The 13,544-nt window shown below is 43.8% G+C and overlaps 1 protein-coding gene across 8 annotated transcripts in view; it reads left to right on the forward strand.

Moving 5' to 3' along the window:
- Positions 1 to 379: 379 nt before the first annotated feature.
- Positions 380 to 13,544, forward strand: part of meis2a (Meis homeobox 2a) — a 79,196-nt gene continuing 66,031 nt past the window's right edge. For 2 of the 8 annotated variants that reach the window (XM_068579748.1, XM_068579749.1), the window contains exons 1-7: positions 380 to 1,106; positions 1,590 to 1,816; positions 3,422 to 3,563; positions 3,864 to 3,914; positions 4,328 to 4,378; positions 4,869 to 5,018; positions 13,397 to 13,511. In XM_068579748.1, the coding sequence (XP_068435849.1) occupies positions 1,095 to 1,106; positions 1,590 to 1,816; positions 3,422 to 3,563; positions 3,864 to 3,914; positions 4,328 to 4,378; positions 4,869 to 5,018; positions 13,397 to 13,511 (748 nt within the window). In that variant the 5' untranslated portion in view covers positions 380 to 1,094. Of the gene's footprint in view, positions 1,107 to 1,183; positions 1,396 to 1,589; positions 1,817 to 3,421; positions 3,564 to 3,863; positions 3,915 to 4,327; positions 4,379 to 4,868; positions 5,019 to 13,396; positions 13,512 to 13,544 lie in introns of those variants that run through there. The other 6 variants (XM_068579752.1, XM_068579751.1, XM_068579754.1 and 3 more) reach the window with 6 other exon arrangements.

The following is a 13,544-nucleotide window of genomic DNA, read 5'->3' on the forward strand; positions in this document are numbered from 1 at the left end:
AATATCCACTTTAAGTTATATCACTAAGGATGCATGGAGGAAAGTTCAAAGGTTTACCTTTGGTTCATGTTACATTTTATCGTGCGTAAAAGTTCGCATGCATTGTGCGTAAATCTGCTTAAACCCAACTTATTTCACTCCAAATCATGATTCATGTGGTTACATTCAGTCAGGCTTGTGTTTGATGTAACTCAAGAGTATCCGCAGCCCAAACGTCCGCGCTGCTAAACCTTCCTCATTCAGTCTTCTCTGCTTTTTTTCCTTTAGGATTCTTCACGGCGAAAAGGAATTGGGTGGGAGTTGGAGCTGTGTTGGTTTGGCTTCTACCCCTAGTGTGGAGTTGAAGCCGTCCCTGTGCCTCGCATATACTCTGCATATCACAAGATTTGGTCTCTCCTCTCTCTTTTCTGGAGCTGCTGTAGGACTGGCTATGGCCACCGCTACTTCCGGGATCCGTCATTTCATTCGCCCACCGCTCAGCGCTGCGAACTGACTCTGTTTCTATAAGCAAGCTAGCAGCCAACCTGCCAACACTCGCTGACACTCACTCATCTCAGTCTCGCCAGATAGACGAAATACCTACGGGGGGAAAGAAAGGAGAGATCTGAATCGCAATCTCTTAATTTCGACTGCTTTTTTCTTCTTTTTTACAGTGATAATAAAACAAGATAGCGATCTGGAGGCATTAAAGGAGACGCGGACTTGCGGGATGAAAACGGACTAAAAAGATTCGTCCTTCTCTTGAACATCATCACCAACCGTCATTCATTCATTACCTTGACAACCTCTGGCTTTGATTGACAGCTGGAGTGGCAAAAAGCCATGAGACACGACAGTTTAGTTACATGCAGGTTGTTGATGGGCCGATTGTAACCTTCACTTTGGCGCATTTTTCCTTTTTTTTCCCGAGGAAAGAGGGAAAACAAGAAAAATTGCAAAACTCCCTGATGCTACGATTTCAACTGAACCACACTGGCGAATAGGAGAAGTCGCAAAGTTGGTTGAAAAAGGAATCTCGCCTCTAAATCACTTTCTAAACGGGACTGGGATATTAAATATACGACAGATTCAGGAGTTTATTGGAGCGCAGCCTGATGGCGCAAAGGGTAGGTTTTAAATCTCCTACACTTACCTGTTCAAATCCACTGTAGGGAGGCACTCGTATCGATAACCTCTCGTCGGGTGGTGGCAAACTCACAAAGTATTCATATCAAAGCTGCTATATTTGACATTTCTTGCAGCGCCCCTGCTCTTCAAGCAAAGTGACAGCCTCTGCCTTTACCGACAAGCCTCCGCGACAGTCGTGGATCAGTTTCACAGGAGACTCCAAACTAATTCGCTCTTTTCTCCCACCGAGCTCTCTTTCGGGGAGCACCACCGGTTCTAATGTTTTTGGTAACGACAAACCGTTTATCAGCTATAATATGTGGCACTTTTCCTGCGCTGGCCGCGGCGCATTTTGAACGCTTATTAGAGCTCCTTTTGCGTGTATTCCACACTGAGAACGGCATGCTTTTTGTACTTTTCGCATTTGTTTTCAAAAGTAACCGGGGCAGCCCGCTGACTTTTTGCTCTGATTGTGTTCCCAGTACGATGAGCTGGCCCACTACGGTGGGATGGACGGAGTGTCGGCGTCCATGTACGGGGACCCGCATGCTCCCCGGCCGCTTCCCCAGGTCCACCACCTGAACCACGGACCGCCGCTGCACGCCAGCCAGCACTACGGAGCCCATGCTCCTCATCCCAACGTTATGCCCGCCAGCATGGGCTCTGCTGTCAACGACGTTTTAAAGAGGGATAAAGATCAAATTTATGGGTAAGGTTTGCATGAACCAAACATGCGTGCAATATTTTTTTTTTTCTCTCTCTCTCTCTCTCTCCTAAGTTTTCAGCTTTTCTATTCGTGGCTTTTGTTTGGAGTTTCTCTCCCACCACTAAATTCAGAAAAGTGTGTCGTGCGGGATCGACCGCAATTTTGGAGCTCCATTGTTGGTCAGAGGACTTTTGTCGAGGTGTAATTTTATACGCATTGTAGAAGGCATCATGACGCCTGCAGTAAGTAAGAGTAAGCCTCGAGCTTGCGACACAAGCTATACAATAATATGGAAGCTCTCGGTGTTCAGTCGAAGCTCTGAACTCAAGACTACATGGAAATATAATTTAAAAAAAACTATTTTTAACCACCACAATAGTTGTTCCACGTGATAAAGTTTGCTTTAATATTACTACCCACTATTATTTGTGGATCCTCAAAATAGCCTCGACTCTTTTTAAACGTTGCCATTGCTGCCTGCAGAAAACTTCTCAAATGTTTTCAGACATCGTAACACACACACACACACACACACACACACACACACACACACACATACACACACGCAGCGCGTTGTGTCTTTATAATTATACTTTCATCACATTATTCTCAAATAATGAAAGAAAACGTAATTAGACGTTGTTACTAATGAATGCAAAACTTCTCCAAAAAAAAAAAAAAATGTTTCCAGACGTTGCTCACTAAACACACCTACTCAGAAAGTGCTATAATCCACAGTGTATCATTATAATCTGGGGTGTAGTGCAGAGTAAATCCTCTTCATCTCTTTTACTCACGGAATAGTTCACCTTCATGTTTTTATACACTGACACGAAATTAAATCACATAAATGAAGACACCGAGGGCAGTTTAATGAAGCTAACCGTTTGCTCTAGAAATAGCATTTTATTCTGAAATTATATTTTAGCGTTTAAAATGTATTTTGCTGACTGTTTGCCTCACGATGTTTATGGAATAGTGGTGACTTGTTTTTGTCCACCTCTGCGTCACTTTTAAAGCCATAGTTGTGACCGTAAAGCCCTCGGTGCTTCAGTGCGTCTCCAGTGGAACTCTGCAAAAATATTATTTCATTTCAAGTTGTCGTGCACACTATATAATTTCTCCAAACTCCTACTTACTGCTATAGAGTGTGTGGCTTTTGTTTTTTTGCCCAGTTTTGTGGACTTCTCAGCCGTTTTCTGCTTTGCACTGCAAAAAATGTCAATCTCAACATGTCGATTAATAACACATTGAGTCTAAAATCCTCAAATGTCCCAAAACGAGAAGTAAAATATCCCAGATGCGTGTTTACCCACGCTCCAAGTCAAAACAGCCTCTAAAGAGGACATGGCAACCAGGTTTTATTGTTTGAGTTGTTGACAGTCCTCCTTTAAAACGCGGTCACTTGTTTTGAGAGAAGTGTGTAAACCCCTTACAGCGGGATAAAAGCAAAAGGATCTCATCCATGTGTTCTGTTTATGAATATTATAGAGGCGCTTGAGACCCAGGCAGCCGACAGATACGCAGGTTGATTGGGGGCATTTCTTGCAGTGGGCATTGTGGAGCCGGTGTGCTGCTTGTTCTCAGGCTGTGTTTCCCCTCTTGCAGTCACCCTTTATTCCCACTGCTCGCACTGGTTTTTGAGAAGTGCGAGTTGGCGACGTGTACTCCGAGGGAGCCCGGCGTCGCAGGCGGCGATGTCTGCTCCTCAGACTCCTTCAATGAGGACATTGCAGTCTTTGCCAAACAGGTCAATTTCGAAATATTAAAAACTAAATATTTTTTTTGGGGGGGGGGGATGTTGTGGCTGCGTCATGGCGCATAGTCTTCTTCCTGCCTTCTTATTTTTTTTCTTCCTTATTATTATTAGTATTTTTCCCTTGATAATATGAGCCCAATGCATAGTGTGTGTTCGCTGCAGAATTTCCACTTAACACAAACTCATTAATGATAATTGTTGTATTATCAGGTTACATTTTATGATGGAAATAGACGCGCATTCCGCACGTTTCATGCCAAACTAACTTTGACATTTGGTGTATTATTTTAGGTCCGAGCAGAAAAACCTTTATTTTCATCAAATCCAGAGTTGGACAATTTGGTAAGCGCACACTATGACCTCTCTTGTCTCTCGGTAATTGCCGCTTCGATGCGGTGATACTGTGCCTTCCCTCTCCTGATGCTCTGGGGTGTCCGCAGCAGCACACAGTGAACATATGATTTAAACTTCCGCACAGATGTCAGATCAGTTTGGAAGTAAAGCTGTGTGACCACATTTGCCGCTGTCAGTGCTCAGTTCTGCCCATCTAAGTGACCCAGCTGACCAGTGTGATGACCAGAAATACAGCCTCTTGTAGAGTTAAAACAATATTTAGCTTGTGCTGTCTGTATGCATCCCATAGTGTTATGACGGGCAGATTATCATACTGTACAAGTGTGTGTAAAAAAAAAAAAAAAACATGAATCCTGAATATTATGTTATATGAACTGTGTTTATGTTGCCCCTTTTTCCAGATGATACAAGCCATACAAGTATTACGATTTCACCTCTTGGAATTAGAAAAGGTAAATATGATATTATTTTATAATTCAGACTTCTCTGATCTCTGCACAAACAGCCTGTAAAAATGCAACTCATATTATTCAAAGTGCTTCAAAATAAAGCGCACGTGTATATTAGCAGATCTAAACCTAAATAAACCGGCATGTGTTTGGGATAAAGTTTCAGCTTTTTTAATTTTCATAAAATATGCTATTTTAATTACCAACTGTTGTGTGACCATTGATAAACTATGAGTGTCTTTGGTCACGTTGCACATTGCTATCGATCTGCAGATTTAGTTTCAACTGCTCATTATCCCAGCAGCTTACAGCAGCCTGTTTATTTCTTGCCGTTCAACTTGTTGCTCGAGTCTCAGGAGAATAATAAGCACGGCAACAATTTCACTATTGCTTCCTCGACGCCGATAATGCCCCTTAATTGGAGTTATTCTTGGACTGGCTGAAGCATTTCCCCATCCTGAAAAATAAATATAGCTTTCTTCCCTTTTTATAGGTGCACGAGCTCTGCGACAATTTTTGCCACCGGTACATCAGTTGTTTGAAAGGAAAAATGCCAATAGACCTAGTTATTGACGAACGGGATGGCAGCTCAAAATCAGATCACGAAGAGCTCTCGGGATCGTCGACTAACCTCGCAGATCACGTAAGTAACAGGCACACATTCATACTATGTGCTGTTTTTCTCCGCGTCTGCACGCGTCTCCGCTGCTGATAGAAAAAAAAAAAAAAAAAAAACCACAAACCGAGCGTGTATCATTTTTGTAAGACAATGCTTGTGTATAATCGTGTGTTTTTGAAACAATGTGATGTGTTTGATGTGTCTCATAATGCCATCTCTGGGGCTGCTTAGCCTGCGCTCAGTGTGTGACCCTGCTGTGCCATCAGTAAATAGAGCAGCTCTGTTCTGCAAGGGAAATGTGCCGATCGATGTTCTAAGGTCAAAAGCTAGATGTGATACAATAGACTGAGTTATTGTTTTAGTCTTTTGATTAGGGGCAGTCATGTGTGCATAATGCGTCCGCGTGCTCGTGTGCTCGAGGATTGTGTGCGTGTGTGTGTGCGTGTGTGTGTGTGTGTGTGTGTGTGTGTGTGTGTGTGTGTGTGGTGCGTGTGCGCGCGTGTAAATCGCTGCCGTGCATTATAGAGAGTTGGAGTGGGAAAAAAAAAACACACACACACAAAAAAAAAAACGTGAAGCAATTATCTGTTACGCAGGTTTAATGTTAAAGCAGGGTATCAGCGGTAAGCTGTAGCTTTAGGCCAATATTTAAAAAGAAAAGGGCTTTATATTTGGGGCTGTGGGAGCTGGATATGGCCTGTGCGTAAAGCTGTGGATTTTTGCTGCAGAGGTGGAGAAAGTGGTAGCCTATTGAAATAGATCTCAGAGCTAAAGGCTTACCATCAATGTCAAGTTCACAAGGCATCTGATGGTTCGTCTGGAGGCCTTCCATTGCTGTTGATGTTAATGTGTTTAATTGTTTCGTATTGATTGCCGTGCGGTTCGCTCTGCAGTGGCTTTCTCCTCGTCTCCCCCTTTTATGGCTGGAGGCTCCATAATGCTGAATTCAATTATATGCACCTGAAGTACAGTAGCTTTAAATTCGAGCATCGATTCCCTGGTTTAAATCGTGCATTTTCGGTGTAATAATCACGGCCCCTCCTCCGCAGTATGGATTGAGTTGACGGTGCGTTATTGAGTTAATATTTGTGAATGACTGCGTCTTGCGTGGCTGTGATGCAGCTCATATTTTGGTGTCAAAAAAAAAAAAAAGAAAAGAAAAAAAAAGAGCGGGCTGTGGCAAATAAGTGACTAGTTAATATCTGAGCAGCACAAGGCCAAGCCTATTAGGAATTAAAGCAGATTTAAGTGTTATGCAAAGTCACCGCGCTGCATCTGTTGGCTCTGGCTGCAGGCCTAATAGCGCTGGATTCCCTCTGAAAGCCCGTCGCGTGGACGCTGCCACGCAGCGCAGCGCATCCCGCACAAGCCGAATTAAAACGTGATTAGACCGAAGATGCCGATGTTGGTTTGAGAAACGGTCAACACGGCAATATTGTGGTCCTCCAACACGAGTGTAGAAATGAGGCATGCTGTTGTTTATATTGTAGAGATTAGATAAACTAGCCTGTTTAGTTTCATGGCAGATGGTTGATACTCAAGCCAATTTCCAATGGTGCCTCCAGTGCTCAGACACCAGCTTTGTCATCAGTCCACTTGTGAGAAATATTTTGATAATTAGAAAATTACATATGCCAATAAAGCAAATCAGGAACAGCAATAAACAAAGAAGGTTGCACGACAAGCCATTTATCTTGGAGCCATTTGGACTGACCACCTCATTAGGTATTTAAGTTTTGAGGGATTTATTTAACTTCTGTGGGACCATGAACTTTTTATTATACTGCTGGGCTGAAGTTGACAAAAGCAGGCACGTTTTTTTGTTTGCTTTTAGAGCTTTGTCTGAGCTTAGAGTGAGCGCATGTTATGGAAACATATACACTCTCCAGCTAATAGTTATTTTTTTCATGAATATGAATGCAGTGCATTATTTTTTACACTGTGTGAGAGCATGCATGCAGTCAGGAGCCGATATAGTGGAACTATTTGCAAGAAGTGCACGTGCAGTCAAGATCCCAAAATGTCTTAGTAAATAGTTAACTTCCTCAGCAGTAATGTCCATACCCAATTGAAAGGGGGCTAGCTTTATAATGCCTAAAATATGTTTTGAATAGCAAACAATGCACAAAAAATGCATTTGGCTGCAAAACTGGCCCGCTAGATGGAAAGCAACGTCTTATCTTTATTTATTTTATTTATTCATTTGTATTTGGCTCTATTTTATTCTACATTTTTGTCCTTGCTTCTCTTCGAGGAGAAAACGGCGGTTTGATAGTTAGATATGCTAATTTATTTAGTGAGACTTCTCTCACGTCCATTTTCTTTGCTTTGATATGCATTTTTAATATATAGCCCTGGGCTACATCTCATTTGGTGAAAGTTGGTTTTTCTGGAGATGATGAGGCTCTTCACTGTGAAGGAGGCTGCACGTTGGGCTTGTTTGTTCGCGTGTGATTGGAGGTGTGTGTGTGTTTACTTCCTTATTTTTAAAAAAAAAAAAATGTTATTTTTTTTCTTCCTGCCGTCCCCCCCCTCTCCTCTTCATACCTGACAGCAGAGCATAATAAGCTCAGATTTATTCACACTTGAATGCAGCATTGTCTTAGAGATGATTGGATTATGGTACAGTGAGAGCGGGATGAGGCCTTGCTGACACTGTTGATTTCCCTTCTTCGCTTGCGGTGACTATCTCAACCATGTAGCCCACCCAAGGCTTCCCAAACTCATCGCCCCTCCTCAGATCAACCCATCCCAATTAAAAGAAAGGAAAAAAAAAAGATATTGTATTACACATGAAGGGTGATGGGGATGAAGAAAAAAAAGCACAGAGCAGTGGAGATTTGTAAACGGTTGATACAGTGTGTGTGCGCTTGTCAATGGTTCGCTCTCTTGTCTTTTAATTAATGAATAACATTTCTGTCTCTTCTGTGCTACATCCAATTAGGGAGGCAAATAGAATTAACAGTGTCTGAATATTATCTGTTCTAATGAATTAGCCTTTGTGTCTTCTCATGCTATTGTGCCCCTGCTCAAGTAAAGCTTACATTTTAGCAGAAGGCTTTTCATTTCCTCCATGCATATGCATTACGCTTTTCAAACTGTCTTTGATTTTCTGCAGAGTTTCAGATTTGTTATAGAGGAACTGTGTAGGATTTGCAGGTCCGCGCGCTTTGTTTTGGAGCGCTTTTCCTCGGGGATTGATCGTAGTTCCCATAGAGGTTATGGTGAAGCTTATCTTCACCCTGCATGGCTGGAAAGGAGGGGAAAAAAAAAGAGAAGCTTTCTCTGTTTACATTTGATTTTCTGGTAGAGACTCTGAGCGCTGTACACCATTGGTCAGACATGGTGATGTCACGAGTTTAGTCAAGTAATAACAATAGTTCATCTTGTGCCCATGCAGTGATTTACTGTGTGTATCAGCGGAGATGGGTGCTCAGTAATGTCCTGTTCCTGTATGTCACTATGCATGCTGCGGCGCATACACAGCCTCTCCTTTGCCTGTGGACAGAGAGCCCTCGGGCCGAGCCGACCTGCTGAACCGTGGAATTTCTCAGTTTTGGAGGTGTTCTAATTCAACTAGCTTTGTTCTCCTCGGGGACCGACGGCGTTCGGAGCTCTCCCCTCCCCTTCTCGTGAAAACAGTGCAGCGTTGACTTGGACCGCTCTGTCTGTTCCACACAATTGTTTTGTGATGGTGGGATGTCTGGCCTTACATTTCCTATTTGATTAGTGTTCAGAGGCAGGGCCCCGTTGGCAGGCATATCTAATCATCGCTACCGCGGCTGGAGAGAGACGCTCGGCTCACTTGTTGAATCTCCCACACTCCCCTTGCTCTAACTGCACGCATGCTGTAAATGACTGCAATAAAAAAAAATGATGCTGCGCAGTCATTTTAGGATACAGATGTGTTCTTGTGTTGAATTACAACATACAGTTTAGTGCACACAATAGTTCTGCCATATATTCTGCATTTAAAAGGTAATAATTAACAAAGATAATAACATTCAGGTCAACAAAACAAATGATTGGCACCATAATGTCAGATGTTATTGCACAACAGTTGTATTAGCTTGCATTAGATTCTACAGGTTGTTCAGATTAAAGTGGCTACTGAGTGCATTTTTACATGCTCATATTTTAAGGTTATTTGTTACAAGGATTATCTGAAAGTAGAACTCTCCACAATGAGTTGTGTGTTTTATATGCATGCCATTTCACAGTCTTGACATGTCATTTTAACGTCTGTTCATGTGCCGTTCATGACGGTTGTTGTTGCGTCAGAGAAAGTTTTGAAGCATAAATACAATCACTTAATCCCAGGTGTCTGTTAAAACACGTTCCGGTGAATTATTAGCTGCTAAATGAAGGACTCTTTATATTCCGGATAATTAAGGGTGTTGTAAATACTCAGTGTTTCAATAAAGGTGCACCTACACTTTTCCAAAGAGGCTGTGTATAATTACGGGCTCAGAAATGTGTGCTTTTCTGTGTTTATGCTGTGTAGCAAGATGTGTCTTGAAATGTCAGCTGGCTTTGTGATTTACGGGCCCTGTAGGTTTTCTGGTGTGTCAGCGATTCTGTACATATTCAGCACAGGATTCCTGGAGCTGCCCTTTGCAAGTGGCATTGCAACACGCACACAGACACACACTAGGCGAGGCGTTCCTCAGCTCAGCTCGCTGCTATACCAACAGATTTCTTCCCCTTTCCTGCGGGTTCCTGGGGAATTTGAGGGAAATTCAATGATTCCGCTAAATCAATTTTATTTGAAATTCCTAGGGATGTAGGCAGAGTGCGGGGAGGGAAGTGAGATTGCACCAGGCAGGTGTTTGTAAATGAGAAACTGGGGACGGCAGCAGAGGAGATGGCAGCATTCTCTTGCTCTCCTGTGGCCGGGCTCCACTACAAGCCTTCCTCCCCATATTGTCTCCTGCTTTTATATTAATTACAACTTGTATTATCAGCTGCCAGTTGCTAACCCCGGCAAATAGAAAAGGCTGTCCCTGGAGACCACGCTTCTTTTGTATCTTATTCTCTATCTAGTCTTATTGTGTGTGTGTGTGTGTGTGCGTGTGTGTGTGTGTGTGTGTTCCCGCCTGCACATGTATGTGCGTTTGCTTGCTGGCGTCCTCCTCCTGGTAACACTGCTCTTTAACACAATTAGTGGAGAGCATGGAGTGAACCATGTTTGACTCCTAATTATGCCCAGCTTCAGGGAATAGTCACATGGGCTCCAGGCCTTCTTTCCTTTTTTGCTTCATCCTCTATTATTTATTTTTTTTCAGAGGACTTCTTGTTTAGGTTGAAGGAGACTGTTTGGGTGACATTATTATTTTCTCTCTACTTGTTTGAACTTTATCAGACCCACGAGGGTTGTGACAAAATGGTTGTGTGTGTGTGTTTGTGTTGCACGGTGCGGTGTCTGTTGATGCACCCTCCTTAGCTCACAGAGGCCCACTAAATTATTCATGGGGAGGAAAGGCTGTTGCTTTTGTCGCCGTGTTGAGCGTGGAAAGTTAACGCTTTTGTTGTGATATTTGTTGTCTTGCTTTGCAGAAAGGGTTATAGATGAGAGGTGACTTCCAGGTATTAAAAGAGGAGCGTGTGCTTCATTAAAGATATCTACTGCATGTGCACTCGGCGTAGTATCCACTGTATTATTATTAGGTCATACAAAGTGCTGAGGTCTGCTTTTTGCCCAATAAGAAAGAAACTAACAAAGCATTATCTCCATCCCTGAATACAGGCCCATTAAACCCACAGAGTAGCAAATCACAGCAAAATATCATTCCCTTTTACACCATTAGCTGAGGTGTCTTTGAATTTAATTTAGTGCTAGCACCATTAAAAATGACATATTACTCTGCAATGATAGCTAAATTAAGTCCTATCGATTCAGCTGTTGCATTAAAACCATGCTGTGGCCATAGCTGGCAAGTGTTTGAGAGAGAGAGAGAGAGAGAGAGAGAGAGAGAGAGAGAGAGAGAGAGAGAGAGAGAGAGAGAGAGAGAGAGAGAGAGAGAGAGAGAGAGAACAAGGGAGCGAGAGTGTCTGAGAGCAGCGAGCATAGTTTTTCCAGGTCTGTCTCGTATCTCGCTGGCAGTGTCTCACGATGAGGAAGTAGAACCCAGTCATTTTCTTCTCTTGAAACAACAGCAGCCCGTTTGCAGAGCACGGAGCCCGGCTCTACCTAAATACATTACACACTCTGGGAGTCTGGGACTTTTACCTCCTTCCTAAATTAGACAGAAGGTTGATGGGCTTTTCCCACATTAGTGATTTTACTCGGCATATGCTGTGTTGAGACTACCAGACAACGGCCCTCGTTCCCGTGAAGTATACCATGTGTTGATCAGTGGCCCGGAGAGTGAACACATGACAATCATCCATCCCCCTCAGAGCAGGGACACTTTTTCTTCGCTCACTCAGGAGGTCTAAAACAAACGCAGGGGCTATTGTTCACCCTTTCTTCGTACCCCTCTTCTGAGCAATTCTCCAAGCTCTTTATCTGATTGCCATCCGGTGAACAGCTGACGCTGAGAGCGCCTTGAGTGGGGCGGAGGGTCTGAAGGGCCTTGTGTGTTTCTGTCTGCTGTTTTCAGCTCCGAGCTGTTTGAGAAAACAGCCCTCCTTCCCCAAAAAACTTAGCAGATAAAAGGGCCTTGCTCACAGGCGCAGCAGAAGCCTTGCCTCCGCAGCAGAACAAGCAGCAGCACATCAGGACTGCACACACCCAAGGGAGCTCGGCAGCCGCTTGTCTTGTATCCTCCGTTTTCCCTGCAAACCTCCACTAGTCTCCAGGCACTATTCTGTCTGTCCTCACCCAGTACAGCTCACTCTGACTGGGGCACCAAAGCAGGCGGGCAGTCTCCTCTCTCTGGCGGGAGCGGAGGGAAAAGAAGTTCATCAGGAACTGAAGTTAGACAAAATGGTAAAAAAAAAAGAGGGTCTCTTTCTTGGAATATTCTGTGGTGTGTACATTTTCCCTCTGCTTTTGTATGTATGTATATGTGTTGATGCGTGTTTGAGAGAGGAAAAGGAAGAAAAACTGAAAAAAACAAACAAAAAAAACAGCGGGAACTGAGAAGTGGGTTGAGGTTTGTGGCAAGCCTTGGTGCAGGCCTGTGTTTGTTTGCCTTGGGCTCTGCTCAAGGGGCGCTTCTCTCGGGGCCCCAGACAACGTCGGGCTTACGTTCGCCAACATTTTGTCATCATGCTCAGGTGACAGATTAAATTGGGAAAGACGAGCGCAGGTTGTGTTAGCTGCATCGGCTCTGTATGAGAAACTGTATTTGACTGAGCCTGTGTGCTCCAGTGTAGTAAATGACGTGATCCGTCTGTCCCTCTATTGCCCGAATGGTAGAGGAAATTCCACCTCCAGCCTGCTTTCATGTGGCACTGATAAAGCCTTTCCTGTACAGTAGAAAATCCTGTTTCCCTGTGTGCAGCAACAGGGCAGTGGGAATGACCAGGAAAGAGAGGAGGAGAAGTAGAGAAAATGAGCTGTGGATAGAGGGAAGGAGAAAAGAAAGACACCTTAAAAGCTATGAATTTGTTTATGGACATTTCTTTGAAGTTAGCCAGCAGAGATTTAACACTTTTTTTTTTTTGCATGTGTTTGTATATATAAAAGTGAGTGTGTGTGCATGTGTGTTTATACTTCTTGCTCTATTATGTCATTAGCATGTGTTCATAAGTGTATTTCTGCGAGCCTCTGTGGGCGTGCGTGTATCTCGGTGTGGGCGTGTGCACATTTTTGGCAGATTAGCAAGAGAATCACTGTCATATCTTATTTTCATTTCTGACAGTGGTAATGATTAATGGCGGCTGTGGTGTGTTTGGACTTTTTACCTCCTATATTTCTCACTTGACACGGAAGTCTCAATTGGTTATGGTATAAACGAACTCCACTGGGCTCTGCCATATGTGTTTGGACAATTACTCACAAGTGCTCCACTTGCAACGTTCAAAATCAAACGCCACGTTAACAGGGCTCCGTTTTGCTCTCATGCATTAATGAAACACTTTGATTACGGTGTTTTGACTTATTGCCAGCTGCTTTAGTGCATTCTTTTCTTTCTATTCATCTATGATTTTAGTGGCATCGTTGATTGTCTGCTAGCAGGGATATAGCCAATGGGGCTCTTTGCCTTGCCAGGAGAATGTAAGCAGGCCGAGGACCTTCACAGTGCCTGTAGACTCTTACAGATGTCACTCACTTTTCCAGCATACTCATATGATCTCTCTCTCTCTCTTTCTGCGTCTCTCCCTCCTCCTCCTCCTCTCTCCCCCCTTCTTCTTGCTCTCTCTGCTCCTGGTTTGCGGTTTGGACCGGGAATGTGGATGGATGCACGGATGGATGGATGGATCCCACGCTCCCTTTCTCTCTTTTCAAACCTCAGAACCCAGCTTCCTGGAGAGACCATGATGACGCCACCTCCACACACTCAGCCGGCACACCGGGGCCCTCCAGCGGGGGACACGCTTCACAGAGCGGTGACAACAGCAGCGAACAAGGTGAGCCAGCACAGAAATGGACATGCACACTCA

The sequence above is a fragment of the Clinocottus analis genome, unplaced genomic scaffold (genome assembly GCF_023055335.1).
Source record: "Clinocottus analis isolate CAN_PGR_092001 unplaced genomic scaffold, fCliAna1.0.p SCAF_17, whole genome shotgun sequence".
In the NCBI taxonomy this organism is placed as follows: domain Eukaryota; kingdom Metazoa; phylum Chordata; class Actinopteri; order Perciformes; family Cottidae; genus Clinocottus; species Clinocottus analis.